This window comes from Suncus etruscus, chromosome 1, assembly GCF_024139225.1.
Source record: "Suncus etruscus isolate mSunEtr1 chromosome 1, mSunEtr1.pri.cur, whole genome shotgun sequence".
Lineage (NCBI taxonomy): Eukaryota > Metazoa > Chordata > Mammalia > Eulipotyphla > Soricidae > Suncus > Suncus etruscus.
This window is the reverse complement of record NC_064848.1, coordinates 27692249-27708114: the sequence shown is the minus strand read 5'-3', so window position 1 is coordinate 27708114 and position 15866 is coordinate 27692249. Positions and strand designations below refer to the sequence as shown.

Sequence of the window (15866 nt, the reverse complement as noted above, 5' to 3'; positions counted from 1 at the left end):
TTCCCTGGAATATATTCTAGAACAGATGAATGTCTAATAGGCTGATAAAATTCTCTTTAGCCTCAGTTCTCACTAAAAGCAAACAGAAAAACTGCTGTTTTCTCTTGACATTCCTTTATCTTTAAAACTTCCATAGTTGAAAAGTTCCTTTGGAGTTTTCTTGGCCTATTGATATCAGAGGTAGTGTGCTTAAAAGTCATTCCATTCATTTCTTCCCCTTAGAGCAAGAGTATATTGCACAGAAATCAGCATTTTTACAAAATGATTTCCATTCAGAGTTATAAAAGATAAGAACTTGAAAATATTTCTTTCTTTATTTTAATTTATTCTAACCAAGGATCTAATATATATTGCAATTTGACCAGTTCATTCAGGACCAACTAATTCTACAACTAATTCTGAGTGTATATTCCAAAGTGCTTTCTGATTTTTTTTTAACTTTTGACACCTATATATAAATGTTAATTGATCTTTCATGTATTCTTTCATTTCCTTTGTGCTAGTAAGTTAGTTCTGTCAACAAAACCATGCCAAAACCCAGTAGTTGAATTTCATCTTTCAGGTGAGAATAAGTTTCTACTACATAAAGTTTAAATGGAACTTCAGTGGTGGGAGTGTGATATACTGTGGTAATATTTAAGTAACACACTTCCCAAACTTCCTTACACTGCCTGAGGCTTATTCTACTCCTATTACAACAAATAGAAATCACAATAAAAACGGAGAGAAGATGCCAAATGCATTCCAATAACCCCATTCACTACTACTTTTCTCCTGCTGCAGTAGGAACTTTTGTAAGTTAAAAATTCTCGCCTAGTTTATTTAAGTGCCTCACAATTCCCTCAATTATCAGATTGCAAAGGAGTTGGTAAGATTTGATTGATGAAGTGCTATCTCAATTTCCTTCTTGACATAGGTGCTGAGTAATTATTGAGAAAATTCCAGATTCCATTATTTAGTGAACAAGTTTTGTGGTAAATTGCAGTCAAAGAGATACCCATGACTGTGTTTTGCACAAAGTATTTAAAAGTGTGTACTTACCAAAGAATTCTGCATTTCTGCCCCAGGTTAGAAAACAGTTCTGGTAACTGTGGTCTCATTTTGTTTCTTGTAACACATCTTTAGAAGGCAGAAAGAAATCAGATAATATAGTCAGGAGTGCACTTGACTTGTATAAGGTCTACCAAGGTTCAATCTTAGGCACCTCATATATTCCCCAGTACCCCTCCAAGAGTTATTTAACAGAAAGCAGAAGTGAGCTCTGACCTCTGTCAGCCGTAACTCCAAAATAAAATAATAGTTCTCAAATAATTTAAACTTGAAGATAAAAATACTGAAAGCTTTATAATTGTGATAACATTTGGTCATCTTCTTAATCTATTACATGAAAAATAATACACTAGCAATTGACTACTTTTAACTATAAATAAAAAAATTGTTGGTTTCTATAAATATTCTAACCTGATCATTTTTCTTTTCTTAGTATGATTTAGCACCTTTTTGCCAAGTAAATTTTAAACTGCTTATTAACAAGGCTTTTTCTAAAGATAAATAACATATAAAGACATGAAATAGACAAAAGTGTATAAATAAATGAACTTATATCCTTTGGCATATCTTCCTTGCACGGACAGATTTTCCTTGAAAATATGCCAACTTTTTTCAACTTTTGGATCACATCTTATTATCCCTGCTGTAATTAGAAATCTTGTGAAATTAAGAACCATTAAATTCAATGAGTTTTCAGCATCAGAAATTTGCCCAGAGGCACCCAGCCAATGGGTTTACTTAAGATTGGATTTTTAAGAGTTCCCCCTTCTGCTCCTTTTTCATGCTAAAAGAGATAGTATTTGCCACTTAGCTAATTAATTGTACCTGCCAACAGGCAGATGGTTTTGAAGGCTTTGAAGCACAGAAATAGCTAGGTGAACATCAGCTAGACTAAGTTTCTTTCCCTGCCATTTAGATGATAACTCTTAAGGCTCTAAAAAAAATGATTACAGAGGCAAATTAAAATATTATATAATATGTATTTTAAAATACAGGTTATTATTTTCTCTTTTTTCTTATTTTTAGCAAAACACATTTATGAAATAGACATGAACAAGATTACAATTAAGAGGAAAATTTAGAATTTCTGAGAGATTATAAAGTCTTTAACATTAAACATTGCTCAAATAGAGCAATCGATTCTGTATATTATATTCTTATCCTTTTCTCATAATTTTGAAAGTATAAATGGAATGAACATATTCTAATTGTAGAGTAAAATCAACTCTCCCCTTTTATTTTTTACATTATTTTGATAGACATATATAAATATCTATTTAGTTTATCTAATAAGGATAATTAAATAATTACATTCAAGAAGCTATTTCTACCTTTTTACAATATATATCTAGGTATATAAGTATTTCATTCAATTCAATATTTTTACTTGCAGAAAAGATGCTGGAATATGCTATATTTTACCATGTGTTTTAAATTTGATTTATTTTACATTTCTCATATGATGTTTATTTCATGTGTTTTTGGAAGTGTTAAAAAATTAAGATTTATATGCATTCTCATTGATTTTATATTACTAATTTGAAACCTTTACTCTTGTTCACATTGCATAAATTATTTTTAAAAATGCAAAAAGAACAAAATAAAGAGGTGTGCAACTCTGATGATTAGAGGAACAAATGTTCCACATCATTAAACTATCCATTTTAATAGTTTTAGAAATGTAGTTGTGAAGCATAGTGGAAAATTCTACCTGAACTATGATTTTGAATTAAGTAATTAAAAATAATTTAAAACTATTCATTAAATCAGAGCATCTAAGAACTAAACATAGATCACACAGTACTTGAAACTGATGAAATTGCCTTTTTTTTTACTTTAATTTAATTCAGTCTTTTTTGCTGAACTGAAGAGCCATCCCTTAAGCAGGTTGAATTCCTAAAGTTTTATTGTGCAGCTTCTTCCTCTGTGTCTACTTTTGACAGAGGCAGAAAGAATACACCTCCAATGATGAGGTTGGGACACAGTCCAGATTCCTACCAGAGCCAAGTTTTTTTCATTCAATGCACAGTTTTTCATGTAGAAAAGATACCTTAAAAGCATAATTTTACCTTTCAACTCAATAAAGTAATTTCAAAAAGGACTTCAGGGAAATTACTGTGAGTTCTTAATTATACTTAGCAGTAGATTATATAAGAAAGTTGAACTTCCATTTCTGTTTAAACTTTTTACTTTAAGTTTCTCCAGTTCTTCCATTAAGGGGACATATAGGATAAAATGTTAGAAGCTCATCTTTTTAAATCATAATTTGATTGCCGGTTATTTCTGCTTCTAAATTTCTTTTCTGCATCAGTAAAATTGAACAACAATAGCTATAGCACACATAGAGTTGTGTACCGATCAAAAGAATTACTGTATTATAAATGTATTTAAACAATGCCAGCATTTACTAGGTAGTATTAGAGTGATGTAGTCAGTAATTGGAGACTATATGGCTTTTGAATCTTAACTTGGTAATGTTCTGTATGTGAGTGAGGCATTAGATACCCTGCTTATATATTTCTTTGTTATTCCTTTTGGGTATATATGAACCAAATATATTTTAACTTTAAATATTCTTTCTGCCTCGGTTTTAGCTATCACAAAGTTGTGTCTCAGAGAACATGTTTAATCTCTTTCCTACCATGCCTGTTAGTTCATCACATTTTTTGTTTGAATTAATCTAAGATATTAATATATGTTAATTCATTTTATCTTCCTGAGTTTTATGCTAAGTAGTTATCACTATTTTATTTTTATTGGTAAGGGAACTCATTCTGAGTTCCTGAGTAATCATGATGGATTATTGCATGATTATTCCATCTCACCTCATAATCTACCCAGATTTTTACATCCTGATAGTTTTTTTAATTTTTGCCACATGAGTTGAATCAACCAATCCATATCAGTAGGTTTTTTGGCTTTTGTGAGTTGTTCCATAATAATCATCCTTAAAAGACAGTTTAATAACCAAAATAATTATTTATTTATTTACTTTTGAAACACAGTCAGAGGTGCTCAGGCAGGGCTTAGTCCTTGCTCTGATCCCTGAAACCACTCCTGTCATAGTTGTTGAAGAACAAAATGTGGTTGATTGCCTGCAAGACAAGTACTTTAATCTCTGTACTTTCTTCAGATTTCCAAATAATCATAAGTATTGACACTGAGAAAAGAATTCTAAATTAAAATTTTAGTTTTATTTTAAGTAATTATTATATTGCTGGTTACTGAAATAAATGATTTATTTAGTTAGGAGACTGAGCCACACCCAGTGGTACTCAGGAAGTACTCCTGGTATATGGAGGCCTGCATATGATACTAGAAATAAAAACTATGATTTGCTGCATGCAAGACAAGCACTTTCTTTTCTATACTTTCTTCCCACGTGTTTATTTTTTATAAATAAATGTTAATGGCAGTAGTTCTCAGGGGTTATTCCTGGCTCTATGCTCAGAAGTTATGCCTGACAGGCTCAAATGGAATGCTGGGGATTAAACCCTAGTTGGTAGCGTGAAAGGCAAGTGTCTTATCCACTATGCTATCTCTCCAGATCCTAGGGGTTTTTTTAATGTTACTTAAACATTATAAAAAATTTATCTGAGATACCAGGTCCCAAACAATGCACTAAGATATTATTCCATAACTTAAAATTTGTATCAATTTGAAAATAATAATATATTTCTGTAGTGAGATTAAATACTTCTTTTTTTTCTTTTACACTTCTATTTTCAAGTAACAGAGATACACAGTATTGCTATTATTTTTGTCATCAAGGAAAGTCAGACATCTGCAAAATACTCAAAATAATTCATGAAGAAATCACACATTGTGATAGAGTCATTAAAACTAATATCATAGGTGAGATTCTTGAAAATGACCTAAGAATATATTCTTGGATTGCTTTATTAAATTCTGTAAATAAAAGGAACAAATCATGTCTGAGTACTAATATTGCTTTTCCCTTTATTGTTACTGAATAACTGAGCTCCACTGAATTTCTTCCACTGAAGCAATTACATTTTCAGTAAACTTAGAGCAGATATTTAAAAAGATGGTTGTCTGTAATAAAAGCTTTCCAGTGGATAAGGTAATAAATGTATTTGATCTTTTTGTAAAAGATTATTGTCATTTAATAAGATAAAAATATAATATTTTTCTCAATATATCTTAATAGTATAAATCACTTAAGGTAAGGTTTTTATCCAGTTTCTATAACAAATGCTTGGTTATTTATTTTCTGTGATTAATGAGATTACATTAATAAATTTTATTAAATTTTTGAAAGAAGCCAGAAAGATAGTATCTTGTCTTTAATGGAGTCACCCTGATTTGATCCTTCACACCCCAGATCACCTTGATCACTGGAGTGATACCTAATAACAGAGTCAAGAGTAAGCCTTGAGCACTGCTGGTCATGGTCCAAGACAAATATGTGGCTATTATAAATATATATAAAATACTTTAATTCTCAAAAAAATTTTAGACTATTAGGAAGGCAAATCTGGTACATTAATTTACTCAGATGTTTACTACCAGTACAAAATAAAGATCAAGTTTTACACAATGCTTTATAAATACGTCACACATAATAAAACCCTTGCTCATGTAAACAGTAATACATCTCTTGCCTTAAAGAGTCATTCCAAAATAATATTTTCAAATATTACTTTTATTACTCCTTGGGGAAGCGCTAATTTAAATTTTTTAATATATGCATCCAGAATTGCACAAAAATAGTAAAGAAAAGCAGGGTTGATTAGATAAGAAGTATATAAATATTTTATAGTCTTATGGTAGGAAGATAAATGGGTTAGACAGGTTAGAAACTTAAATGTCACTGGGGCTGGTAGAGTAAGTAAAGCATTTGCCCTGCATAGGCCCCTTTATATTCTCCTGAGCATTATAAGGAGAGATCTCTAAATTCAGAGCTAGGAGTAATCCCTGACTGAGCACTTCCAGGTGTGGCCCAAAGACCTAAACAAACAAGCAAGCAGAGACTAATTTGATTGTTCTGTATCAATTCCCCTCTAGGTATATGGAACACATGTGTACATATGCTCACCAAAAGGTATACTCTAGAGTGCTGTAAGTGCAAGTTTTTGTAATAACCAAATGTAACCAAATGTTCTTCAATGTCGAGTGGCAGTGCTTAAGGGCTACTCTAGGCCCTCTGCTCTGGTTTTAGTTCTGGAAACGTTCAGGGAATTAAGTGGTGCTAGGTATTGAGTTGGGCTTAATAGCATGAAAGGTCATTCCGATTTTTTTGCAACTTATTGGAAATACTTATGGGTTGCTATTTTCTGATACACTGATCATGCTTTGCATGCCTAATATAACCTAAGAAAGAAAAAAGTATAAACACTTTTAAAACATATAATGGAATGAGTAAATAATTAGAGAAATTTTCAGTGTTCTAGGGACCTCAAGAAAGCAGCCAGAAAATTCAAGTAGGTAGTAGTTTGGGAATGATGAACTTTGAGACTAAAATATAAGTTAAGCAGATCTAAACATAGCTTTAAAATAAAAAAATCCTCTCAAATATCTGTTTAGACTGTACTAATTAGTTATACCTCCTGTAATGGGGGACATTAATTAAGAGAACACTGATTTTTTTATTACCAAAAAACATGTACATTGCAGTAAAAAAAATACAAAAATAATGTTTACTATGAATTTTTACTTTAAATATAAAATGATAACTTTTTCTTCTTTTCAAACAGAAAAACTTATTTGAAAATAGAAGGAAAGGAAAGGAAACTCCCCAGCCAGAGAGGAGTTTAGTATAGTGCTAAATTGACCAATAGGATGACTAGGGTGCAGAGATAGTACAGTAGGTAGGGTATTGATCTTGTATGCAGCTGACTTGGATTCGATCTGCAGCACCCCTTATGATCCCCAGAGCCCTGCCAGGAGTTACCTTTGAGCTAAGAATAAGGAGAAAGCCCTGAAGTTACTAAGTGTGACACAAATACCAATAGGATATTTTTTTTATTGTATTGCTGCCTATGTAATTTTTCTATTGGGACATATATCTTTATGCTCTTTTGCCCAGCATTTTTTTTTTAATTTTTTTCTTTTTGGGCCACACTCAGTGACACTCAGGAGTTACTCCTGGCTCAGAAATAGCTCCTGGCTTGGGGGACTATATGAAGCACCAGGGGATTGAACCGCTGTCCATCGGAGATTAGCGCATGCAAGACAAACGTCCTACTACTTGTGCCACTGCTCAGAACCTTTTTCCCAGCTTTTTAAATGGTTGCTCATTTATTTTTTCTCACTGAATACAGAGTAATGTTGTTTTGGAGTCATTTTTGTTTTGTTTAACTTTATTTTAGAAACCATGGTTTATAAAACTGTTATTGGTAGAGTTTTAAAAGGTATAGAACATGGCTGCAGGACCATTACCATTGTTTAATTCCCTCCAACTTTGTACTAGTTCTCCTCCACTCATCTCCCACACTTGCACAGATGGTAAGCTTAATAACCTCTGTATTATCTCATTGGATCCCTGAACTCCTTTTAGAAAAATCAGTCACATCCTGAAGTTGCTATTATCATAGTAATAATAAAAATATTATAATAAAATATTCTTGACACTTTTCTTAGCTTTACAATCACATAAAGATGTGTGACATTGTCTTTACACTCCAAATTTAGGCACTATAGTTGGATAGGTAAGGTGAATACAAAGACTATAAATGATAAAGTAAGGTAGAATTTGTTCTCTTGGATTACGTCTTCTGCTATTCTATGTTATAATAGTTGGAGGAAATTAGCATCTGAGAACTGGGTCGTTCTTGTGGACTTCCCAGAAGAGCTAAAACCCAAGCATAATGGCGGTAAAGATAGTTGTGGATCCTGTAGTGGACAACTGTAGAAATATTAGTGAAATCTGTTCTATTGAAATCAAGATATTTTTTGCTATTATTGTTTTACCTTAAGCTGATTTCAGCCTTTAAGATTAACAATTTCATTTTCAGTTTCTTATGTGCTGATCTAGAAACTGTTCATTGTTATTTTATAACATTTGGTGTCAGTATCCATGAGCTTTTGACTCTGATCATTGAGCTGAAATACAGAGGGTTATATCACTCATTTACATTATCATTTGTCCCCCACTCCCAATACAAATGTGACATTTCAATTTTGCACACTTCAACTCTCCTTAAATCATCTGTATAAAAACTTCAAAGCTTGATTGATGATGAATGAGCCATTGTCTCCTCAAGCACCCGTTTCTCATTAGCCTTTAGAGTCTCATATTATTAATAATGAACCTTGAGGACTGACCCAGGGGGGTAGCAACAATTCATTGTGCTCCCAGATGAAAGGTCTGGGTTTGGGAGAGATAAGGAATCTCTGAACCAAGTCTATTTCAGGGATGATGTATTGAGTATCACAGGTGGATGATGTGAGCTATATTATTTTTGTATCATTATCTGCCAACAGACTTGTGTGGCTTAAGGTGATGACAGAAAGATGCATGCTTTCTGTCTGAGAAAGCCCAGTAACCTCTAACTATAGCTTCATCTTGAAAATGGGCTTTACCATTTTGGATTTGAACTTCTTGGTTATGACTTTTAGATAGGCAAAATAATTATGATAGATGAATTATTCAGACAACTTACTATAATTAGACAAGAACAATATTTTAAATCTTTGTTTATTTTCATTATAGTCTTCATTCTATGTTGACCTGTAGATGAACTTAGACATACGAAGACATTTAGATAAAGTTGTGGACTGAGGTTAAATATTTTCATTTTGCTCATTAAATCTTATGTTATTATGGCTAATAGCTTTATGCATAGAAATAAAATGTTTACTGTTGAAAGCAATCATAAGGAGTAAAATGGTATATGATCAAATATTTCAATTTATAATTTTTGTTTAAAAAGAGATAGATATTATATCCTATTTATGGTTACAAGATTACCTAGGGTCAAATAAGTTTTGCTGAGTTCTTAAATCTAGGCTCAATTAATTTATATCTCCTGGAGAGATGCTATATTACACTTAGATTTTAAATAAAGGATGGGGAAAATATGTATTGATATTCACTATTTTATCGCATTTTTGAAATATATTTGAAACTTAAATGTCACTGGAATTGGAGCAATGGTAGAGTAGGTAGGGCATTTGCAGTGCATAAGTCCCTTTATATTCTGTAATATAAACTGTAAATTATTATCTGATTGGTCACTCATCCATAAATCACAATAATAATTAGAATTTGAAAATAAATGATAAAATGAGTAATTAGCATAAATTAGAGTGATAGGTTAGCATAGATTATATTAGATTCATGCAATGAAAATAGGAAAATGGGCATAATGGATAGTCTGTATGGGTAGGAATGTTAAGACACACATTATATTCTGTTTAAAATGTCATACTAGGAACTGAGAGATGATAGCACAGAGGTTTTAGTGGTTCCATTGCAAAGAGCAAACCAGTTCCTAGCTGACACCAGTTTGATCTTAGAACCACATATGCTCCCCTGACAACTACCAAGTGTTTTGGCCAATCCCTCTGTAAAATAAACCATTGAAATGCAATACATATAATTTTTGCAGTTTACAGCTTTCAAAAATAATTTAGAAAAATTAATTAAATTTACAGGTTAACCTATAATGCATTCTATTATATGTAGTTCTTACATAGTATTTTGCACAGGATTGGGAGAATTTGGTCTCTCTGTATTGAATCATATCAGTGTTATCCACTGGAGAATATCACAAAATTATTTAGATTACTAAATTGATTTAGGAATACCAATGAAAATGCTTAAAGTATCTTATTTAATTAGAAACATATTACTTAAAATAATATCTGCTATTGGGGCCAGAGCGGTGGCTTGAGCGGCATCTGTCTTGCCCACGCTAGCCTAGGACCAGCTTGATCCTCTGGCATCCTATATGGTCCCCCAAGCCAGGAACAATTTCTGAGCACATAGCCAGAAGTAATTCCTGAGTGTCACCTAATGAGGCCCAAAACAACAACAACAACAACAACAACAACAACAACAACAAAATCTGATACTATCGGTTATAAAATTTTATGTAAGCAAGTTATTTCTATTTTGGGCAAAATGTATACAACCTTACAATTTTACAGCTCTATTAATAATATGCCATGTTTTCTAGACTCAGATTTTTGTTTTTTGTTTTTGGGCCACAGCCAGTGATGCTCAGGGGTTACTCCTGGCTATGAGCTCAGAAATCACTCCTGACTTGGATGACCATATGGGATGCTGGGGGATCGAACCTGTGGTTCGTCCTAGGTTAGTACGTGCAAGGCAAATGACCTACCACCTGTGTCATCACTCTGACTGCTATACTCATATTATTTTTATCATAAAACTAAGATATATACTAAACATTGAATACTGATGGTATTTATGGGTTTGAATTTTGAGCAACATTCAGATTATATTTTAGAGACCATATGCACATGAGGATCACAACAATGTATGTGTGTTGGGAATACATTGGTGGGGGCAAGGCAATAATTTTGCCTGCTGTAATGTCGCTTAGTTCAAGGGATCTTTGAATGAAAGAATAATGCCCAAAATATAATGAAATGTAGAACCAATTAATGTGGCCTATGAGTGTTTAAAGGAAAGTTTTTTTTTAGTTTTCTTTGATTAAAGTATAATTAAAATCTATGGACTATCATGAAATTTAAATATTCTAATTTAATGATACGTGTTTTTAGTTGTTTAACAATTATAAAGTCACTATTATACCAAGTATGATACTTATTATCATATGGATTTTAGAAATGATGCGGATTACAATGATAATTCATACATATGGGCCTGGAGAAACATGTTTGTAAAGTTCTATCCCTGATCTTTACTATAGTCTGATAAGCCTGCCATGAGTAACCTCTGAGCATAAAGCTCATAGTAAGTTCTGATCCCCAAACCAAGTCATGTGCGTAAGTTAAATTCATTATGTTGGAAGGAAATATTTATAATAATTTAGTTACTCTTAAAACAGATATCTCTGATATCTTTAACTTCACATGCTTAGAAAAATGTTTGAGATGTATCTAAGTTTTTAATGTAATGTTTCTGTAATGAAATGATAGTTTTCATTACATAACATATGTAAACACCCCATATCCTACCGCTGTGCTACCACTCCAGCCCCCATAATATCTTATAATATATTCTTACACAACATAAGTTAATATTTAAAAAATTAATATAATATAATAAAATACAAATATTCAAATAAACAATATTTAACCATGTAATCATATGTAAATAATTTGCATTATTAAGTTCACCAAAATATGATTGAAAAAATCTTACATACCTGCCATGGATGGCAATAAAATATAAATTTCAGGCATTTATATAGGAAAGATAGGCAATATATAATTAAATATTAAACTAGTTTGAAGACTTCTGATTAGAATTTGACTTTGGACTTATAACGCTAAAAATATCATCCAGATTGATCATGATTAAATTGTTATTGTTTCATATCTAAAACCTCTTTCAAGAAAAATACATGCTACTGAACAGAATACTTCTATGTAACAAATATAATCTTTGGTAGCTGATTAATATAGTTGAAGAAAGGAATTTGATGAGATTATTATTTAGCTTAATAGAATCAAATTCTCTCTGATTATTTTTAGATAGAAAGTTAGAGATGGATATTATGTTCCTACAGTATGAACTATTTGAATTAAAATGTGACTCCTAAAATATATAGATACTGCTCACAATGTTTGAGCTATTGTTGTTGCTCTTCACATATTTTAAGTAGACTTTTACAAATGTAGACTGAAAAATAACTTTCATTTCCTGGATAGAAGTCAAAATATTTTATTTGTCACCCAATGAAGAATTATTTCTAGAGCAGAAGAGAACTGCTTAATGTCTCACAAGAAAGCTATTAGTAAGAAAGCTTCAGATTTCTTAGACGTTAATACCAAACATTTATGCAGAAATCCATTTCACAATATTTTTTATATTTTACATATCTCTTCTGCATGAAGGTTGTATGGTTAGGTCAAGAAAAATAATGGACTGGAATTTACAAGTAGAAAAATGATCTAATTTCTTTTTGTTTCTATTTTATTTTTTCTCATCTGAGAATATGAAACCAAGAGTCAGTGAAAAAATTGATGATGAAAATAACAATGATTTAAAATGTGAAGAGACTGTGATGTCAAACTTTCTCTATTATACACACAATGCAGTCAGGCATTTTAGATGTACCCACCAATCTTTAATGCTTTTATCTCCATCTGTCTTTAAGGTGTCTCTAAAAAATTTTGCTAGAAACACAGTTCTAGAAAAATTTTCTCAGGGCTACCATTGAAGACAACTGCTTGACCTGGATGGCTATAGTTATGTGCTTTAGCATTTTTAATGCCTCTGATTACTTGTATTTTATTTGAATGGCAATATATTCACCTAAGTATGTGGACATTCCTCATTCTTTCAGTTGGAATGGCTATAGAATATTTTAAAAAATAGATCTATTTAGATAGGATGCATGCTGGGAACAGGATTTGGGGGAGGACAACATTGGTGGTGGGAATGCCCTGAGTTCAATGCCACTATGTACCTAAAATATTACTGTGAAATATTTGTGTAATCCACTTTGGTCACAATAAAAATTATTAACTAAAATGCTAAAAATAGATATATTTAAAGGAGTTGAGAATGTACAAATCTCATTAGGATGCAGTCCCTTGCCTGTTCTATCTTTAACATTCCTGAAATCCAAAACAAATACCTATGTAGCAGTCATCATCTTGTGCCTGGAATGAGTAAAGCCAGAGAATGTAAAGACAGAGAATGCCAAACATTTTAACTAATAGGAAAATTTACTTATTTAGATTTTTTTGTTGTATGAATAATAGTTTCTCCTACCCATATAAACATATCTTGTTTCCCCCATTTGGTACAAGCCTCTATGGAATAATTTTTCTTAGATGATTTTTGTTTCAGACCAGAAGAAAAATGTGGTAGATATAATGAACGAAGATAGTCCACCTTTTAATGGGTATTTCTTAAATCATAATAATATTTCAGAGTTACTGTTTTGCCTTATTTTATGAATAACTCAACAGTATGTGAATAAAATCAACCATTGTTTGAGGAAGACAAAGCTAGGTGGTCAAGCTCAGTGTTATGAAAAAGAATCATGATGAAATTACTTTTGGTATATTTTAGCCTATAGTTAAATTTTATTCTTTGCTCTGGTGAATACTTTTTTGTTGTTATAAAACTATTTGGTAATTCTATTGATTCTATTTGATGTCACAACCTATTTTGTGATAAGCTTTATCTTATTTTATTTAGCTTCTGATTTGTGCTAATATTTTACCTTCTTACTACAATTACTGTCATGTACATTTTCCCATAAGAAAAAATAAAAACATGTACAAAAATCTTAAAAATAATCATACTCTTTAACCTTGGACTGCCACTATTGGAAATTCATATACAACAAGTTATCATAGGGATAGAGTACAGGATATCAGAAGCTTGCCTTATAGGTAGTGTTTTCTTTTTGATTCCTAACACTTATATGTTCCCCAGCATTTCCAGGAATTATGCTTGAGCACAATCAAAAATAAATAATTTAAATGAGCAATAATAAGGGATTTTTTAAAAGAAATTATCTGTTTAATTTACACTAAGGCAAATCCTCCTTAAAAATGTCCTGAAATAGAGGCCAGAGCAGTGGCGCAAGTGGTAAGTTGTCTGCCCAGGATGGACCGTGATTAGATCTCCAGCATCTCATGTGGTTCCTGAGCCAGGAGCGATTTCTGAGCACATAACCAGGAGTAACCCCTGAGCATCACCGGGTGTGGCAGAAAAAAAAAGTACAGGAATAGACATTTGTAAAATGGATAAGGCATTTGTCTTACATGTAGCCAATCCATGTTTGATCCTTAATGCCATGTACATTTTGAGCTCTGCCAGAAGTGAATTCTGCCCCTTTTTGCCCACCTCAAAGTAATCTCCTAAATGTACAGTAGAATAATGTTTAAGCATCATTAAAGAATTACTAAATATTAAACAAAGATAATGAGATATTAAATACATCATCTAGTATTAATCCAGTAACATAAAGGAAAAATAAGGTAATCATATTTCCTATATATACCAAGATAGTGTGTGTTTGCAAGTCTCTCTAATATGATGACTTATTTATTTATGTGTGTGATTTGATTTTTCTAAGCTTTTGTAGTTGATTCATGTGAGCCAATAAGTATATATTTTAACAGCTATCTTGAACCAAAAAATAAAATCTTTAATGTTAAATATAGTTTCAAGTAATTACGTTGACTACTGTTTTATTGACAGAAAATCTGACAACAAATTTTTGTTTGTTTTCATACAGAAATACTAAATGGCGGAGTTTATGTAGACCAGAACAAATTTCTTTGCTATGCAGATACAATTCATTGGCAAGACATTGTTCGGAATCCATGGCCATCCAACCTGACACTGGTATCAACCAATGGTAGTGCAGGATGTGAGTAGAGTCATTATTTTCAATACCTCAAACTGTTCTATTTTGTTGAAAATTAGTTACATACCTACAAATAGTGTTTAACTCTAATTTCTTCCATTTGATTATTTAATTATATATAGATATTTTATTTCTATTTTTAGAGTGATATATTTCTTGTATATATTTTTAATATTTTAGTATGGCATATCTTGTTAAATATAAATCACTTTCATCATATGCACAGTGCTCCAAATATTCCTCATTTTCTATTAATGTAAAGCTGAGTAATTAATGAAGTTAAGTCAACTCTGTTTACTCTGTACCACTAAAGAGAGCAGCATTATACATTATATTATTCAATACGCTGAAAAATTATATATAAATAAATCCACCTATAATAACTATAAATCATGATTTAATATGTTTATTTAATAAGTCATTTAAAATTTAAAAGGTATTGGCCAAAGCAATGCCCTTCACTTGACTCATAGGTAACCAACCTGGGTTTACTATTCATTACCCAATGTGGTTTGCCCCACAAAAATAAGTAAATTTATAAATACTTACATTTGGGAGACTTATCAAAGAAATGAAACACATGTTTTGTATGCAGGAATCCCAGTTTTATTCCCCAATATACCACATGGTTCTCTATTAACCTCTATTTACCACCAGGCATGGTTTGAAAATGAATAAATAAAGATATATATATATATGTGTTATATATAAATAAATTTTAAAAATCCCTGTCCTTCATTTGACCTAAAATTACGTCATGGTAAAATTTTGTGAACATTTTAAATGCAATAAATTTACTGGATAAATACAAATTTCATATAGAATGAATATTACTATAGAATTTAGTAGATTTTAGTCAGCCTAATGTACTATACAGTAATCATTCATAAAATATGTATAATTTCTGTTACATACAACTGAAACCAATTGAAAGTGTTGTATATATTTCAGTGGGCAGAACAATAGCACAACATGTAGTGTATTTAACTTATATGAGCCAACTGAGGTTTGTTTTGTTTTGTTTTGTTTTGGGGGCCACACCCGGCGTTGCTCAGGGGTTACTCCTGGCTGTCGGCTCAGAAATAGCTCCTGGCAGGCACGGGGGACCATATGGGACACCGGGATTCGAACCAACCACCTTTGGTCCTGGATCGACTGCTTGCAAGGCAAACGCCGCTGTGCTATCTCTCCGGGCCCGCCAACTGAGGTTTGATCCCCAGCATTCCATACAGTCTTCTGAGCCTGCCAGGAGTATTTTCTGAGAGCGGAGCAAGAGTAATTCCTGAGGACCACTGGATGTGATCCAAA

At 31.8% G+C, this 15866-nt stretch overlaps 1 protein-coding gene across 1 annotated transcript in view; it reads left to right on the top strand.

Moving 5' to 3' along the window:
• ERBB4 (erb-b2 receptor tyrosine kinase 4) overlaps positions 1-15866 on the top strand; it is a 1143943-nt gene that overhangs the window by 683709 nt on the left and 444368 nt on the right. The window contains exon 4 of the mRNA XM_049784132.1: positions 14427-14561. Coding sequence (XP_049640089.1) covers positions 14427-14561 — 135 coding nt within the window. The remainder of the gene's footprint in view (positions 1-14426; positions 14562-15866) is intronic.